Source organism: Grampus griseus (genome assembly GCF_964374135.1).
Source record: "Grampus griseus genome assembly, chromosome: 7".
Lineage (NCBI taxonomy): Eukaryota > Metazoa > Chordata > Mammalia > Artiodactyla > Delphinidae > Grampus > Grampus griseus.
The window spans coordinates 8,985,042-9,003,273 of record NC_139001.1 but is presented as its reverse complement, the minus strand read 5'-3'; the positions used below and the strand labels follow the sequence as shown (position 1 = coordinate 9,003,273).

The 18,232-nt window shown below is 40.2% G+C and overlaps 1 protein-coding gene across 3 annotated transcripts in view; it reads left to right on the top strand.

Moving 5' to 3' along the window:
- SP100 (SP100 nuclear antigen) overlaps positions 1 to 18,232 on the top strand; it is an 87,182-nt gene that overhangs the window by 29,362 nt on the left and 39,588 nt on the right. For all 3 annotated transcript variants that reach the window (XM_082657895.1, XM_082657894.1, XM_082657893.1), the window contains exons 2-6: positions 7,136 to 7,298; positions 8,448 to 8,616; positions 10,818 to 10,901; positions 15,130 to 15,279; positions 18,033 to 18,179. In XM_082657895.1, the coding sequence (XP_082514021.1) occupies positions 7,136 to 7,298; positions 8,448 to 8,616; positions 10,818 to 10,901; positions 15,130 to 15,279; positions 18,033 to 18,179 (713 nt within the window). The remainder of the gene's footprint in view (positions 1 to 7,135; positions 7,299 to 8,447; positions 8,617 to 10,817; positions 10,902 to 15,129; positions 15,280 to 18,032; positions 18,180 to 18,232) is intronic.

Sequence of the window (18,232 nt, the reverse complement as noted above, 5' to 3'; positions counted from 1 at the left end):
TAGTTCCAGATTTTGTGTGCATGTGAATTTTGGGGATTTTCTACATAAAGAGTCATGTTATCTGCAAACAAAGATAGTTTTATTCCTTCCCAAACTCTGTACATTAAATTTCCTTTTCTCCTTTTTTTGCACTAGCTGTGCCTTCTAGTACAGTGTTGAGTAGGAATAGTGAAAGAGGACATCTTTGCCTTGTTTCTGATCCTAGGAGGAAAGTGTGCAGGTTTTCAACAGTAAGTATGATACTAGCTATAGATGTTTTAATAGATATTCTTTCTCATTTTGAAGATGTTCCTCTCTATTTCTAGTTTTCTAGGGGTTTTTACATGAAAAAGTGATGGAATTTGTTAAATGACTTTTCCACATCAGTTGATATGATCATCCAAACTTTTTTGTTTTACATGTTGATATGGTGGATTACACTGATTGATTTCAAATATTGAACCAGGCTTGCATATCTGGAATAAGTTACACTTGGTCATGCTCTATATTTTTTTACACTTTTGGATGCAATTTACTAATATTTTCTTGAAGATTTTTACATCTATATTCATGAGAGATATTGATCTGTAGTTTGTCTTTACCTGCTTTGGGTATTGCAGTAGTACTGGGCTCATAGAAGGAATTAAGAAGTGTTCTCTCTGCTTCTATTTTCTGGGCAAGAATGTGGAGAATGGGTATCATTTCTTCCTTAAATGTTTGGTAGGATTAACCAGTGGAATCCCCTGGGCCTCATGCTTATTTTTTTCAAAGTTATTAATTACTAATTCAATTTTGTAATGAATATAGGCCTATTCAAACTATCCGTTTCTCCTTGTGTGAGTGTTGATAGTTTGTATCTCTCTAGGATTTGGTCAATTTTATTTAAGTTATCAAATTTTGGGGAACAGATTTGTTCAGAGTATTCCTTTGTTATCCTTTTAATATTCATAAAATCAGTTGTGATGATCCTACTTTCACTTCTGATATTGGTAATTTGTGACTTCTTTCTCTTTTTTTCTTTAGTTAGCCTGGGTAGAACTTTATCAATTTTATTGATCTTTTCCAAGAACAAGTTTTAGGTTTTGTGGAATTTTCTCTTTCATTGCTTTTTTTTTTTTTTTTTTTTGCGGTACGCGGGCCTCTCACTGTTGTGGCCTCTCCCGTTGCAGAGCACAGGCTCCGAACGTGCAGGCTCAGCGGCCATGGCTCATGGGCCCAGCCGCTCCGCAGCACGTTGGATCTTCCCGGACCAGGCCACGAACCTTCCCGGCAGGCAGACTCCCAACCACTGCGACACCGGGAAGGCCCTCTTTCATTGCTTTTTGCTCTTTTATTTCATTTCTTCTGCTGCTTTAAGCTTAAGTTGCTCTTTTTTTTCCACTTTCCAATGGGAGAAACTTATATTATTGATTTTACATCTTTCTTCTTTTCTAATATATACATAATAATATATACATTCAGTGGAATTCATTTCTTTGTAGTCACTACTTTTTCAGGATCTCACAAATTTCAATAAGTTGTAGTTTAGTTTATTTTCATTAAGTTCAAAATATTTAAAAATTTCTCTTAAGACTTTTTCTTGACCCATGTGTTATTTAAGAGTGTATTTTTAAATCTCCGTGTATTTGGGGGAATTTCCCACCCCTTTCTGTTATTTATTTGTAGTTTAATTCCTTTTTTCTGAGAACACACTTTTTATGATTTCTATTCTTTTAAATTTAAGATGTGTTTTATGGCCCAGAGTGTATTCTATCTTGGTAAGGGTGATTATTCCATGTGTTCTTGAGGAGTATGTGTATTCTGCTGTGGTCGGGTGGAGTATTCTAAAAATGTCAAACCGATCAAGTTGATTGGTAGTGATGTTCAGGTCAACTATATTCTTATGGTTTCTCTACCTGCTTGATCTATAAATGACTAAAAGAGGGCTGTTCATGTATCCAACTGGAATAGTGGATTTGTCTATTTCTATTACTGTTCTATCAATTTTTCCCTTACACAATTTGATGCTGTGTGTTTATCATGTGTAAATACCTCATTAAGAGTTGTTATGTCTTCTTGGAAAAGTGACCCCTTTATCACATGTAATGCTGTCTTTTTCTTAATTAATATTTTTTCTTGTCCTGAGTCTTTTTTTCTCTGGAAATAATATAGCTACTCTATTTTTCTTTTGATTAGTGTTGACATGGTATCTCCTTCTCCATTCTTAACCCATGTCTTCATATTTGTTTTTTTCTTATTGACAATATAAGGTTGGGTCTTGTTTTCTCAGTCACTTTGACAATCTCTGTTTTTAATTGGAGTATTCAGGCCATTCACACTGAAAGTAATTATTGATATACTGGATTATATTACCATGTTTGTAACTGTTCTTTATTCATTGTGTTTGTTCTTTGTCTCTTTTTTCCCCCTCTTTTTCTGCCTTCTCTAGCTTTAATTTAGCATTTTATATGAGCCCATCTTAGTCTTCTATTAATATATCAATTATACTTCTTTTTAAATGTTTTTGGTGGTTGTCTAGAGATTGCAATACATATTTTATACCACTTCCCTTGTAGCACGGGTACCCTATAGCAGACTGTTCCCAATTCCCTTCTCCCTTCCCTTATGACATTGTTGTCATTCATTGCACTTATTTATATGCTTTAATCATCACCTGTTCCATCTGAGGTGTTCATGTTCTCCATCTGTTACTGGACTGCCAACTTGCATCCATTACTGAACCCACTGGTTTCTAATTTTCACATCTTCCTCATTACTGGATTACTTCCCTGTTTTTCCGAAATCCATCATATTGTATTTTCCTAAGAGTGGGTGTGTGCTGTTCAATATTATACATTGACAAAATAAATAAATAAACAAGCTAGAACCACACTAGATGACTTAGAGAATATTTTGCAAGGTATTAATGTGAAGACAAATTTGATGCAGAAGGCAATTTGTAATTCAAAGAAAATTATATAATATTATAATATAATATGATGAATAAACCCCCTGCAAGTTATGGGTAGGTTATAGAAATAGGTAGATGGATTTATATGCTTATGGAGAATTTAGGAAAGAATACATGCAAGGTGATTAAAATGGATTATGCAGGAGTGGGCACAGTGATGTGGATGGAAAGGAAAATAATGATTGCATAAAAATTTTAGAGCACGTATAAACTGTATTTTTAAACCTTAAATATACGTATTGACATATGCATAAAGGAAATAAAGAAAATTTTAGGAAAACACTCAAAATGGATGTTTGTAAAGTAAAATTTCTCAACCCTACATGTCTGAAGTTGTCCTGATTCACTCTGTATTTTGAAGGGCTAGATCTGTTACTGATGAGATGTCTCAAGCTATTCTTGCCATCATTCCTCCACAAGTGACCAGTTTCTTAATTCTTTCTGGAATATTTTAAGCTCTTCTCTGTTTTTAGATGTTGGCATTTCATAGTGATATGTCTTGGTTTGGTTCTTTTAAAATTCATTTCTCTAAGTCCTTTTAACAAAATCCATGTCCTTCTACTCCCTGGTACATATCCCCTTAAATAATTCTCTTGATGTGGTCCTCCTCTGCATTTCCTTGCGCATCTTTCTTGACTCTAATTAGGTTGCTATTAGACCCCTAAATTAATCTTACTCTCCTATGTTGTCTTTCAAATTTATTCTTTTTTGTTCTTTTAATCTCTTCATTTAATTTTGTGGGAAATTTCCCCAACTTTATTTTACAACCATTTTAGTAAATCTTAGTAAATTTCCAAAAATCAATTTAAAAAAATATCTAATGCCACTATCTCTTTCTCTGATAGTTCTTTTTTCTTTGTAACCAGGGGTGCAATATGTATTCTCAAATCTCTCTAAAAATATTAGAGGTTTTGGAAGTTTCTCCTGTTTCCTACAATATCTCTGTTTCTCCTGGGGCAACTTTTTCTCTTATTTAATGTTGTTCTTTCTTTCTGATATTGGAGACTTTCTTCAAATGTCTGCTGACCTGTGGTTATCTGCTTCTACTTAAGAGGAAGCTCTGGAAATCAATCAACGTGACTCACTAAATTAAAGAATAAAGAAGGAAAACGATATGAATAGCTCAATAGATGTATTTGATAATATTTAACGTCTGTCCATGATAAAACTCTCAGCAAACTAGCAATAAACAGAAACTTCCTCAGTTGTGTGTGTGTGTGTGTGTGTGTGTATGACATCATACTTGATGGCGATACTAAATGCATTTTCTCTAACGTTGGAAACAAGGCAAGGGATTCCATTCTCACCATTTCTCCTCAACATTGTATTTAAACTCTTAACCAGTGCAACAAGAAAGAAAAAAGAGGGCTTCTCTGGTGGTGCAGTGGTTGAGAGTCCGCCTGCCGGTGTAGGGGACATGGGTTCGTGCCCCGGTCCGGGAGGATCCTACATGCCGCGGAGCGGCTGGGCCCGTGAGCCATGGCCGCTGGGCCTGCGCGTCTGGAGCCCGTGCTCCGCAACGGGAGAGGCCACAACGGTGAGAGGCCCGCGTATCGCAAAAAAAAAAAAAAAAGAGTTTTATTTGCTGATGACATGATTGTTTTTTTCTATAAAATCCAAAGGAAATCTACAAATATATTACTAGAATACATGAATTTAGGAAGGTCATGAATGCATGGTTAATGTTTCTGAAAATCAATTCTATGTTCATACAATTGTTAGAAATAATTTAAAAAGCAATATCATTTAAAGTAGCCCCCTCAAACAATAAAATAACTAAGAATAATTTTAATGAAAGAAGTGTATGACTTCTATACTGAAAGCTGTAAACACTTCTGGCAAGATTAAGGAAAAATAAATAAATGGATTAGAGCTCAATATTGTTAAGATGTCACTTTTCACCAAATTTATCAACAAATTCAATGCAAACCTTATAAAACTCTAAAACGCTTCTCTTGTAGAAATCGACAAATCCAATTTAAAAAATATGTGGAAAAACAAAAGACCTAGAAAACCCAAGACAATATTTTCCTAATTGACTTCAAAACTTACTATAAGTTGTAGTATTCAAATCAATATACTATTGGCACAAGGATAGACAAACAGATAAATAGTACAGCATAGAAAATCTAGAAATAGATCCATGCTTATACTGTAAATTACTTTTTGAATATTTTCATTAACTTGGGGAAGGCAAAGATTTCTTAAATAGTACACTGAAGTTATTAGCCACAGAAGAAAAAAATGATAGCTTAACCATGTCAAAAGACATGGTCAAGAAAATGAAAGGCAAACCACAGAATGGGAAAAAATATTCATAATGCATATATTAAACAAAACACTTGTTTCCATAATATATACAAACTCCTACACATCAGTAAATAATAAATGACAATCTAATAATATAAATGGGCCAAAGACTTGAAAAGACACTTCACAAAAGGAGATTATGAATTGCCAATAAGCATACAGAAGTGTGCTCAATATTATCAGTCATTAAAGAAATACGAATTAAAACTATATGGGGATATCACATTATACATTATAGACTAAAATGGGTCAAACATAGACTTTGAAATACAGTTTGACAGGTTCTAAAACGATTAAACATATTCCTACACAATGACCCAACAATTCCACTCCTAGTTATTTACACAAGAGAAATTAAAACATCTTGCCACTAAAAAACTTGTACAAGAAGAACAGCTTTATTCAAACTAGTCCCAAACTAGAATCCACCCAAGTGTCCATAAACAGGAAAATGAATAAACAGATTATGGTAGGTCCACACAATGGAATACCTTCAACAATAAAAAAGAACAAATTTCTGTTCATCCAACAACATGGATGATGAGCAAAAGAAGTCAGACACAAAGCACATGTGTTGTATTATTTTCATGTATATGGAATCCAGGAACAGGCAAAATTAACATATGGTGACAGAAAGGACAGCAATGTTTCCCTCTGAGAGGCTGCCTGGGCACAAGTGGTCAGGAGGCAAGTTGAGGGGTGAAGGGTGTGTTGTTCTGTTCTTCATTTGTCAAATAACACAACAGTTTTCAGCACCATGTCTCCCTTGTGATCTCCACTGCTTCTCCAGGTGCTGCAGGGTACACTGGTTGCTTCTCTGACCTCTGGGAGCATCCTCCAACTACAACAGTAATTAGTGATCCTCTGACCAGTTTTTGTCTTATAGATTTCGGTAGCAATCTCTCATCTGCTCATTGCCCCCTGACAATCTCCTTGTCATTGTGAATCCAATCCCTTCATTAGCATTTTAGTGGGGGGGGGGAGATAATAAAAGAAAAGACAAATGATCCTCTTCAATCTGCAGTCTTTAATCAGAAACTTCTTTATGCAGAATTCAACAAAATAATGTGTCATTTCTTTGATGGTTTTGGGTACTGGTAAGTGACAATAATTTTCTTCTGGTTTGACAAAGAATCCTAATGCCTTCATAACTCTTATGAATACAAAATATTGATTAAAACATTATCAGAGCAATAAAATAATCACCTAAGAACCAGAATTAAAGGCTGAGGTTTAAAATTACTATCACAGAAAATAGCAGCAATTTCTGAAATTCAGATGTCTAGAAAGATTCACTATATAAAACAATAACACAGAAAGATTTATATTAACACAAAGTAGAAGTCCCGGAAGAAATGACTGATAGTCTTGTGAATTTCTCAGTTTATCCGTATCATATTCTTAACCACATCTTATCATTTATGAACTAGTTTTATAATACAAGATGGTATTTCTCTTAACAGTTATAGATCAGAGGAGGGGACATCTTGTTTTATTTTCTCTTAGTTATTAATTAAGAAACATTTTTCAAGGTTAGATTTTTTATTCCATTGTTTTCATTCCTCTGTTTATTCCACCTTGATTTTGTACAAATTTAAAATTTTTTTAATTAAAAAATATACCAGATAAGGGGAGATATCTTTACAATGGTTTTAATTGGGACAGACTGGAATGGACTTTTTCAGTCCTGTGCTTCAGTCTTTCTTAACCTCCTCACTTTCTTCAATTATATCATTGTTTGTTGTTTCAATTCCATTTATTCTGGTCTCTACTGAAACCACTTATTTTATATATGTTGGTTCTTTACAACCTATCCTTTATATATAAAATGTTACAGCCTCCACAAGCATCTTGGAATATTGATGACCGTTTTCACATGGTATTCTTCCTCCCTAGGATATCCATAGGAAATCAGAACACAGACGACAGGCTTATCTTTGAGACTGTATTCAGGCAATTCAAAAGATATAAAGTGGAGATTTCAACTGCAATAAAAAAGACATTTCCTTTCTTTGAGGCTCTTCGTGACCGTGAGCTCATCACCAATAAAATGTATGAAGTAAGTGAGGTTTATTATATCACAATCTGGTAAACTAGCCCCATACTAAGTTATGCTTTGATAACCTGAACGCAGAAGTAAGGGCACAAGTAGCTAACTGAGGAGTGTCCTATGAGAAGAAGACCTTTTCAAGTATTTTTGCAATTGTTCAAGTATTGTGGTAAGGTAAAAAAGGAGAGGGAGAGTAGAAACAGGCATTACTGGAGACAGTCCTGCTTCTAACTGAAGGGATGGTGCTCATAGTGACCACTGGCATCAAGGTGAGTAGCACTGGAGACAGGCTGCATCGGAAGCAGGTGTGCTCCACAGATGTTTAATTCCTTGTAGGAATGCACACAGTAGAGCATAAACTAAGAATTAAAAGAATTTTAATGAATTGATGAATAATTTAAATGAGATGATTTAATGAAATAATAATTGACACAGCATTTCTTTTCAATGAACTTCAATTTAAATAGTTAGATCTGAGAACATTAAAACCCACAGGGAATTGATGTCCTGTTAGGACAAATTGGGGGGTATATGCTTGCTATTCTTTCTCCAATGGTTTTTTTTGGGGGGGGAATCTTTTTTTTTCCATTTATTTACTTATTTTATTTATGCTATTTCTCGACTCTTGGAATTTGGGTTAATTTTAGCAATAGGTGTTGCTGGAGCTACAGAGATGCAAGTCTTCTCCTTGCCCTACAAATATGCTTTCCCTGTGGTCAAGTTCACAAAAGGGGAAACTGTCACCTGCCTTCCTTGAGCCCTTCCAGGCCAAGTCAGTCTTGGTGAAGGGGCAGGAGTTGTCCAGTCAACAGAATAGCTGCTCATCACCTGCCAAGTCTCTTCCTAAAACATTTGACGAAGCTCTTAGAAGCCTACATATCCATTAACTTTGAACCCAAATTTATTCTTCAGAATTGCTCCTTCTTACATCTAATATAAATGAGGGTGGGGAGATCAGATTCACAAATGGGGATTTCTAAGGAGAAAGGATTTACTGTTCCACTTAGTAGCCATACAAATACACAGAAGTTCTAAACCTTTATGTGAAAAGATACATATGTATGGAAATTGGAATACATTAACCATAAAATCTCTTTCTAGGGCTCTTCTGTAACGTGGAAGTCTGTATTTATATTTTCTCCATTCAATATTTTTTAGGACTGTCAAGATTCTTGTAGAAACCTGGTCCCTGTATCGAGAGTGGTTTACAGTGTTCTCAGTCAGCTGGAGAAGACATTTGACTTGCCGCTTCTGGAAGCTGTGTTCAGTGAGGTCAACCGGCAGGAATATCCTGATTTAAATCACATTTATGAAAGCTTTATAAAAGGTAATTAGCTTATTATCTACCTTTTGATGTTCAAGGCCAATTTTGTTCAACAAGTATATATTGAGCTTATACCACGAGCCATACATGGTGCTGGGTAGTGGGGATATAACAGTTAACAAAACACACACCATGAGCCTAATTGAAGCTCATGTCATAATGGCTACAGTACAACACCAACCTGGAGCTCTGCTTAACTAGGCATTTAGACTCACAGGACAACTCACAGGACAACCAGAGCCACAGCATCCAATTTAGATAGAAGGACAAATGACAGGGCAGCAGTGGTCTACACAGCAGTCCACTGAGTTCACTACTACCCATCTCAAGCTTAGCTGTGGGTGCAGGATCTATCCTGGCTTGGCAACACCAGATCAATGGGAGTCAGTATCCCCAAAACTCCAGAATCATAACTTTTAGGGACCCCTAGAGGGACAAGCTGAGTTACAAGAATCACCGCATTGAAGGAAGACCCGAGAATAGTCCATAGATCCCAATCCACATGTAATTTACCAGTCACAGGTCATTTTAAGCCCTAAACCCAGGGTTGGCTTAGTAACACAGAAGAAAGGCCACTTTCACCAGATTTCCAGAGTAATGAGCAAGAAAGCTGACTCAATATCAAATCTGCCCTTGAAGGAAAAATGGTTTTTCACTTTTTCTCCTCAAATAATCACAAAAGCTCTTCTCTTCCAGGAACTATTTTTGGTACTATACAAAACTAAATCTTGACTTTTTCCTGAGAAGGCATAATTTATGCTTTTTAAATGCTGGGGTGACTCGCACCTACACTGGCTGCCATCCACCTGCCCCTAGAGGAGGTTGCTGCCGCCGCCTCCTGGACTCTGCTGTCCCTGAGAGCTCGGGTCAGTGGCCAAAGCTAGAGGCTGGGGACTGTGACCAGGGCGTGACATCTCTCCTATTGCCAGGTCCCCACCTCCATCTCATGTGCTGAAGCCCCCAAGGCCTGCCCACAGCCCTCCTTCAACTCTTCTGGACTTTGGGCCATTGTTCTCCTCGCACCTTCCGCCTGGTTTTGCTGAGGCTTGAAGCCCGTGTCCTGGGGAAGACAAAGCAGCCATGGCTCTCACAATCCTGTCCATCTCACCCCCTCGAAGGCACTGTCCCAGGAGGTGCTCCTGCCATCAGCTCTGGGGCAGCCCGGGCTCCACTGCCTCCCCTGGTGTCTCCTCCCCGGACTCCTGGCAGGGACCCACCCGCTAGGCTCCCTGGTTTATTTCCTTCCTCCTACGCTTGCTGGGTCACCTAGCTGCAGGGGCCCTGGGCTGGTGTCCTGGCCTCTCCTCGTTGGGGCAGCCTCCTGGGTCCCTGGTCCTGGAGTCGTGGGGACATCCTGCAGTGCTGCCACAGGCACTCCCTGCTTGCGGCTTCAGAGTGTCCTTTGTGGGATCTGGACCACTATGGGAACCCTGTCTAGTAACCCCACCACACGTGTCAGCCCCTCTGCTTGGTCTCTTTTGGAACCGCTCATCCTCCCCAGCACAATTAAGCCCAACCCTCGTCTTATCTAGTCCCATCTTTATTTTTATTTCTTTTTAATATTTATTTATTTATTTGGCTGCACCAGATCTTAGTTGCGGCACGCTGGATCTTTGAGGCAGCACGCGGGCTCTTTTAGTTGCAGAATGCAGGTTCTTAGTTGTGGCATGCGGATCTAGTTCCCTGACCGGGGATGGGAACCTGGGCCCCCTGCATTGGGAGCTCAAAGTCTTAACCACTGGACCACCAGGGAAGTCCCTAGTCCCATCTTTATAGCTCTTGGGCTTTCCCTTTTATACACACAGATCTCTCTAGGATCCTACCCCTTCTCCAGAGGAAGTCTCTGTTTCTTCCTTACAGTTTGAACAGTTCAGTAAACACATTTCACTTTCCTTATTTATCTTGACATGTGCTTTCCCCACGATGTGAGGTTTATTTTACATAACTGACAGGATCAGGATGTTTCCACGACTCCTTTATCCTTACATACAAGTGGCTCAGTTCTGGGTGTGGAACATAGCAGTTCCCTTGCTGGGGCTTCTATTCTGTCCAAGGATGATGGGGGAACTTTACCATGAAGATTGGGACCCGCTGAGCTCTGAGTGACCCGAGGGCTAGGAATTTCTAAATTTGTAATTTTGAGATGGTGTTCCTGGTCTCTGGTGGAGATCTCTAATTGTCTTCTTCTCTGTCCCTCTCTTCAGCAATCCAGGAGAAAATTAATCATGAAGAAAGCAATGAAGAAGAGAGGGAGGAGAGGCCTACTCTCCCACTAAGCCTTGAGCAAGGTAATTGAGACAAATACAAAAGCGATTCTCATCTGCTAAGAGGAAAAGGAGAAGGGGAGGTGGGAGTCCGAGTCCTGAGCAAACACTGAGAATCAGGGAAGAAATATTGAAGGACCATGGAGAAGGTGGCGAGGGGTGTCTATATGAGCATCGAACGAGAGGCTGAGTCCTGGAGAAGTAGCTGTGACAAGAGATTGTTGGCCCAAATACCAAGACAAAGGAAGAGGAACCCAGGGTGTCAGTAACCAGATTTAAAGAGAATGACTACCTGGAAGTAATTGTGATTTAGAAAGACTCCTGTAGGAGAAGATCAGTGTAAAGGTGTGAAGGGCTAAGGACTATGGGCCCAAGGTCAACGTCAAAGAGGAGACCCTTGATGATAGCAGAAGAAGGGACCGATTTAAACGTGGGGGATATTGTTCAAGAGCAGGAATGTTTAAGGAGAAAGGCAGTCATACAGAGACAGAAGCGAGAAAGTGGTAGAGACGTGGAGGAGAGGATGTGGGTATTTGAGAGACAGAGAGGAAGAAAAAGAAGAAATGAAAGGAGAAAGGGGTCAGAGACACAACAAAAACAACCAAGTTATTAACAGCTCACTTGATTGAACATTTATTCTGGCAGTTGTGGGATTAGTGCCATTGGATGATGTTATCACTTATGTGCCCATTTTGCAGATAAGGAAGCTGAAATCTAGATAGACCATGTAAATAGTCGTCCTGGGGTCAATGAGCAAGGATGGACCCAGGCATTCTGAACCCAGAGCCTGTGTTTGCAACCCTGGATACTACCTGGTAACCTAATGGAAAAGACAGAACCATGAAAAAAAAAAATAGGGAAACATATAAAGAGGGAAAGATACTGAAAAAGAATCCCAAGGGCTGGAGAAAGTGGAGAATCAGACACTGAATCCTCATGGAAAGGCCAACAAGACCTGCACAGGGAGGGAGTGGAGTAAGAGGGAGTGGGGAAGAGGCAGCAGGACTTTGCAGGAAGTAAGGGAAGGCCACCAGTCAGGGGCAGCTCTGGGGACACAGGCAAGTTCACTATGACCGTGGGAGTCAAGATAAGCCATCACTAGTTACTGAATGGCTGGTGGAGGTCACCCAGGGAGATGGCCTGGCCGAGGCACTCTCAGCCAGGGTGCCGCTGACCTGTCTTCCAGTCTATGGACTGGAGTTTGACTACAAGAGTTGGATGAGATCCACCAGGTCCAGATGGTCTCTGTATTGATATCTGCAGGGGCTCTTAAACTTCTTACCTATAAAAAAGGGATTAGGGGAGGTTGGCACAGCCCATACTTCAATATCTGAGATAAACTTTTAATTTTCCCCCCTACGGACTTGGGAAAACTCCTGTCAAGGCCGGACTTGGTGTTGCAGAGAGTCCTCATCTTATGATGGTCTGTTCTTGACTCTGTTCTATGATCCTTTGCTGCTTGTGTCCCATTCTGGACTGTTTTGGGGGCGGAGTGGCTGCTGCTTTGTAACAAAAAATTGTCAGTCTTTGCATCTGCAATTTCTCCGAGGATTTAGATAACAGAGTCTTCGTACTCTGGGTTGCCTGGGAGGGTGGCTCCTTCCACGCTCCTTAAACGCACTTGCTGCCCAGTCCCTGAAGGCTCTGGGCCTGGACCTTTTGCCCAGGTGCCTGGCTTCACAGTTTTCTGCTCTGTCCTGCTTGATCAGGCAGCGACCTCAGTGCTTTGATGTCATGTGCAGCAGTGGTCAGTGCTGCAGCCACAGTGGCGGGGGAGCAGGTGATGAGCGTTCCTCAGGGGACAGGGTACCTCCCCTGCCGGGTCCCTCACCCAGGGCCATGGACACCAATTGCCTCCCGTGCAAACCCTCTCCCTCCATCCCTGGAGCAGAGGCCAGGAGCTGCCCTCCAAACACCAGGCAGGCATCCGAAAGAAACCTTTGGTACTTTAGCAACTAATAACCACTGCTTACAGCGCTTGACCTCCATTAGCCCATAACACTCTTAATAGTGTTATTATTTAAAATATTATTATTTCCCTGAGTCTCAGTGTTCTCATTTGTAATGTAGGGATCATCATACCTATCTGTCATGAGGCTATGAAATGGAACAATGATGCAAATGCATTACCCAGAATGACTGATACTAGGTATTCAGCATGTGTTTGATCCTGAGTAAAAAATACTGGTACAAAAAAATATATTGTTAATCTAAAACATTAATCATAATGATTTGATTTTTCCGATCACAGTATACTGTATATTGACGCAGCTAATAGTTTATTTAATCTTCCCTCAAACCTGAAAATGAGGTATATATTACCCTTGTTTTTCAGAGGAAAAAGTATCAGCTTAGAGAGTTTGGTTATTTGCACAAGTTCACCCAACTGAGAATTGGGATTGAACTCTGCTGTGAATAGCGTCACAGCAGGAATTCAGGTGCCCATGGCCTAGCTTCAAATTCTACCTCGCGATCTCAGGGAAGGGACTACCTCTTTTTGTCCCTCAGTTTCAACATCTTTAAAAAGGACATGATAATAGTACCTACTTCAGAGGGTGCTGGATTTTAAACAAGTCATATCCTGTAAAGCATTTACAATCATGCCTGGGGGTTCATCAGTGTTCCATGCATTTGTTATTATTACTACATTTAATTATCATCATTATTTGTATCTGGTGCCAGAGTCTAAGCTTTTAACCATTATAGTAAACTTTGGGATTTTCTTCTCTCACAGATGTCCATTGGATTTACTGATTCCCCAGGCTGGAAAAGCAGTGATAAAAGCAATACCAACTTCTGGCCCAGGAAGATAAATTGAGGGTCATAGTTTCCCCATGCTTAGAGCACACTAGTCTATAATAAATTATAAATCTTTATTCCATGACTCTCCTTAGGAATTAAGGAACATAGAAGAGGCTCAGGGAACTTCCCACAATATGAAAGGCTCTTATTATGTAGCTTCCAGTCGGGATGTGTTATTTAAGAAAGAATGTTCTAAATTAGAAATACATTTTTAGAAAAGAAAAAACTTTCAGAGTGATTTCTGAAAACACAGTTATACTTTTACCAAATCACACTTATTCAGAAAGTTAACATTTTAAAATACCCCAAAATGTATGAATACATATTAGCCATTCATCTATTCATACAGCTGGTGGGAACAGGAAGGGGTGAGTGGATGGCACTGCGACGAGTAAGGAGCAGAGAGAAGGGATTCTACATATGTGTGTGTGGCGGGGGGTGGGGGGGAGTGGAGGGAGGAGGCAATGAAATTCTTTAAAACTCACAGTGTGGTCTGGGGGCAACCCTGCCAGGAAGTGGAATCCCAGAGCATCTCAGTGATGGCGAGCAATGAATATAAAGAGAGAAACTTCAACCTAGGACCCAAATGATACACAACAGGCCACCAATAAGTGTGTCCAAGAGTGTGACCCAACAAGTACGGCGGGCTGTGACATGCACAGGGACAGGAAGGGCTGTGTCTCATGCCCACCAGGATGTGGCACAAAGCATGCACCAGGACCCACGTTCTGTATTAAAACCTTGGGAAATAATTTTAAATCATGCTTTACGTAAATTACTTTGTTTAGAAAAGCACTAAATGAGAAAAATCCACACTGCACTGAAAAATATGTCTATGTATTCATACATTATTGAGGCCGGTGGGAACAGAGTGGGATGGGTAGATGGAATCAATAATGAGCAGAGAAGGTTTGCCATGGGGGAAGGGCATGTGTGCCGGTCCTGGGTGGTTTACCCAGGGCCTCATTCCTTACCCTCCCCTGCTCTGCCCTTGCTCTCTGGCCACTGGCCCCTGCGGACTTGCTTGCCAGCTCCCCTTGCTTCTGGCTCCCCGCTGGGCTCCTAACGTGGGAGACACTAGTAAGAGAGTGGGAATAAGGGAGAAGCCAGGTGTTGCCCCACCACTATCTCCAGTGGCAATTCTAGGAGTGGCTGCATCACAGCCTTGACTCCACCTTCCACCAGGCAGGCCAGCCACGGTCCAGCTTCTGCCTACCCAGTGACCTCAGCCCATGAGCCCACCCTCCGTCCCTCCCATAGCTTTCTGTTGACTGTGCTTCAGGTTGCTGCATTCTTCCACTTGATCTTCTCTGCTCTTCCATTCACCAAGTAACCAATCCCTGGATTAAATTTCCTCTGCTTTAAAAGCTTAAAAATGTTTGTATTTTCCTGTTGGACGCTGACTGATGCCAGAGGAAAACAAAGTATGATGAATCAAAACATGATTTAGGTATGACCTCACCTGAAAATGCACTCTCGGATCACCTCAGTGAAACAGAACAGATAAATGCAACGAGGCAAGATACAACCAGTGACCCAATCGATGCACTAGAAAGCCAACAAGCAAATGAACAATGTGCCCAAGAGTGTGAACCAGCAGGTAAGACTGGCTGGGTTTGCGTGAGTGTGGAATGGCCAAGAGGTCCTGACTAGTGGCAGAGAAGGAAGTAATGCACCACTCAAGGAGACATCTATTAACAAAGAAGGGGAAAATCACACAGATACACAGAGGGCAGGAATGGGGCCTGATATATTGATGGGAGAGACGTGGAGGAAGAAAGTGAGAAAGGAAAAACTAAGAGACAGAAGGCGAAGAGTTGCAGAGCCCCACCGGGGAAGAGAGACAGAAACAAAAGTCGAACAAGTCAGGGAGAGATCGGCTCCAGAATCAATGAAACATGGTACTTTCACGGGGTGAAGGTGGCAATATACGCAGACAGGCTATAAGTAGAAACATAAGAAGGAAAGAGAAGTCAGATGAAATGCAAGAAAATGGAAACAGGGCAAAGCAAGTCTCTGTGGTCTTTTTTATCTTCAGAGTCCTGCGAACAAGTACCTATCCAATCAAATAATGGTGATGCAAGAAAAGAGACACCCAGCCCATTGCCTTATGAGGAAGAAAGTAATTACTTACCAATTTTCTAATTACATCTTTGTTTTTCTATGAGAGTAAAAGCTCTCCTTTGTTCTCCCATACCAATACACCCCTTCCCAATCCTAACACTGTCCAAGACACACAGCCTTCTCCACAACCTCTGGCTGATTTTAGCAGGTGTAAGTTGCGAGGGAGAAGGAGAGCTGAGCTCTTTAGTGGATGGGGTGTCCCTGGGAAGAGAATGCAAAGAGGAAGAATAGGAAAAGGTGGACTGTGGAGCACCAAATAACAAAGTACAAGAGTGAGATAGATTTTAGATAAATTGACATGGAATCAAAATAATGCCATGTTGTGGAGGTGATGAAAAGAAATAAGTTGCAACTTCCTTTTCAGAGGTTATAACAGAAACATGTAAATCATGTAAGATGTTGCAGGTCAGATTTGCAAGTAAGGAAGCCCAGGTGAAGGGCCTTTTAGAAGGAAGTGGCAGGTAGAGGGATGTGGTTTGTTGGACAGTGGCACACAGGGAGAACTTTGGTGATGATTTGAATGCTTAAATGAGGAAAATATATAGAAAGACAAAATTGATATAGAGGAGACATACGCAGGTCATAATAATAATTAAGAAACAGGGATAGAGTAGGAGAAAGTAGGAAACGTAACGGAGAATGGATACATTGAAAAAGCAGGTACGGGACAGCAGGCTCAGGTCTAGGGTGAGACCCTGGGTGAGAATGGATACATTGAGAAAGCAGGTACGGGACAGCAGGCTCAGGTCTAGGGTGAGACCCTGGGGCACATATAAGGATTATCTTACCCTTGGCACATTTGTGTGCCCCAGGCACCTCCTTTGCCTGGTCCTAGACCCTGCTGGACCCTGGGGACAGTGATTACAAATGTAGAGGAAAAGAGATGAATAGAGAAAGATACAGATGAAAAAGAATACCAATAAATAGAAAAATGGGGGTAGGAGAGGCACAAAGAGAATAACTTAAAGGACAATTAATTAAAAATTGGTAGAGAGTGGGCCAAACAGAGAGAGGAGACAAATCAAGACATTGCCCCATTTGAGGAGACAGTCATCAAAAAAGAAGACACAAGGGACTGTTCCTAATACCATTGAGAAGGGTAAGGTATCTGCAATGATCAAAATAGCCCTGTAACCCCCTCAGATAAAAATAGTCCTCTCCTCAGGCATCTCACCCTCCCCATGGTTTCAGTACCATCAATCATCTATTGATTCCTAGATGTACATCTCCAGCCAGACCTATCTCTAGACTCATTCCTCCAAGTGCTTGAAGATCTGTATTCAAAGATCTGATGGACATCTCTATTTGGAAGCTGTATCAGTTATCTATTGCTGTATAAAAAAATAGTCCCAAAACTTAGTGGATTAAGCCAACCATGGTTTTGTCACTTCTGTCAATCCTAACTTTACACATAGCCTATGACTCAGCAATTACATTCCTCAACAGATCAACAGAAATGCATATTATCTTCATCAAAGCACATACAAAAGAATGTTCATCATAGCATTATTCATAGTATTCTAGAGCTTGAGCCAGCAAAAATGGATATTTTATGGTTTTATTTTTTAATGGATAATTTCTATAAAGGAATATTATATAGTGGTGAAGATAAATATACGAAATGGATACAGATGACTATCACACACATGTTGACTAAAGAAGCCAAATCCACCCCTGCCCCTGAAAAGTCAGAGGGACACAGAGAGAGAGCAAGAGTGAATGATTCCACTTATATAAATTTGTATAAATTTTGAACTAGTAAAATCAATCATCTATGGTATTAAAAGTGTCAAAGTGGTGGTTAACTTGAGCGAGATGCATCTGGACAGTTAGTGGGGCATCTCTAAGAGGTTTCTGGAGTGTTAGTAATCTCCTATTACTTGACCAAAGTGATGGTTGCCCAGATATGCTTGTTCTGTGATAATTCAAAATTTATGATTTATGCATTTTTATCTATGGGTTATACTGCAATTGTGATTTTTATTTTTGAAAAGCGGAAAATCATCAAAAGATGAGAAAAGTAAGTGAAAAGAAAGTAAAAACAAACCTGAGAATTGAGAGAGACACAAAGAAAGGGACAGAGTTGAACAGCAGCAAGGAGAAGGGTCGGGGTGAAGCCTCCCTCCTGCAGTGGAATTACAAGGAGAAGGCTGTTAATGCTAATGAACAGTGCTTACTACCTTTTGGAGTGCCAAATTAAAATTCTTCATTCATTACAATTTGATCCAGAAGCAACGCTACCCAACCATGGATTTCAAATCAATTCCTGTTCTGTCCTTCTGGAGGATATAAAGAAGGAAAAGCCATTTTTTAACCCCGAAGTTGAATGGCAAACCCAAGCAAGGACTGACTGTAACCAGGCACCTGATGTAATAGGTAAGGCTGACACAGTGTGGAGCAGGAATCACAGGAACAGGGCAAGAGGCTGG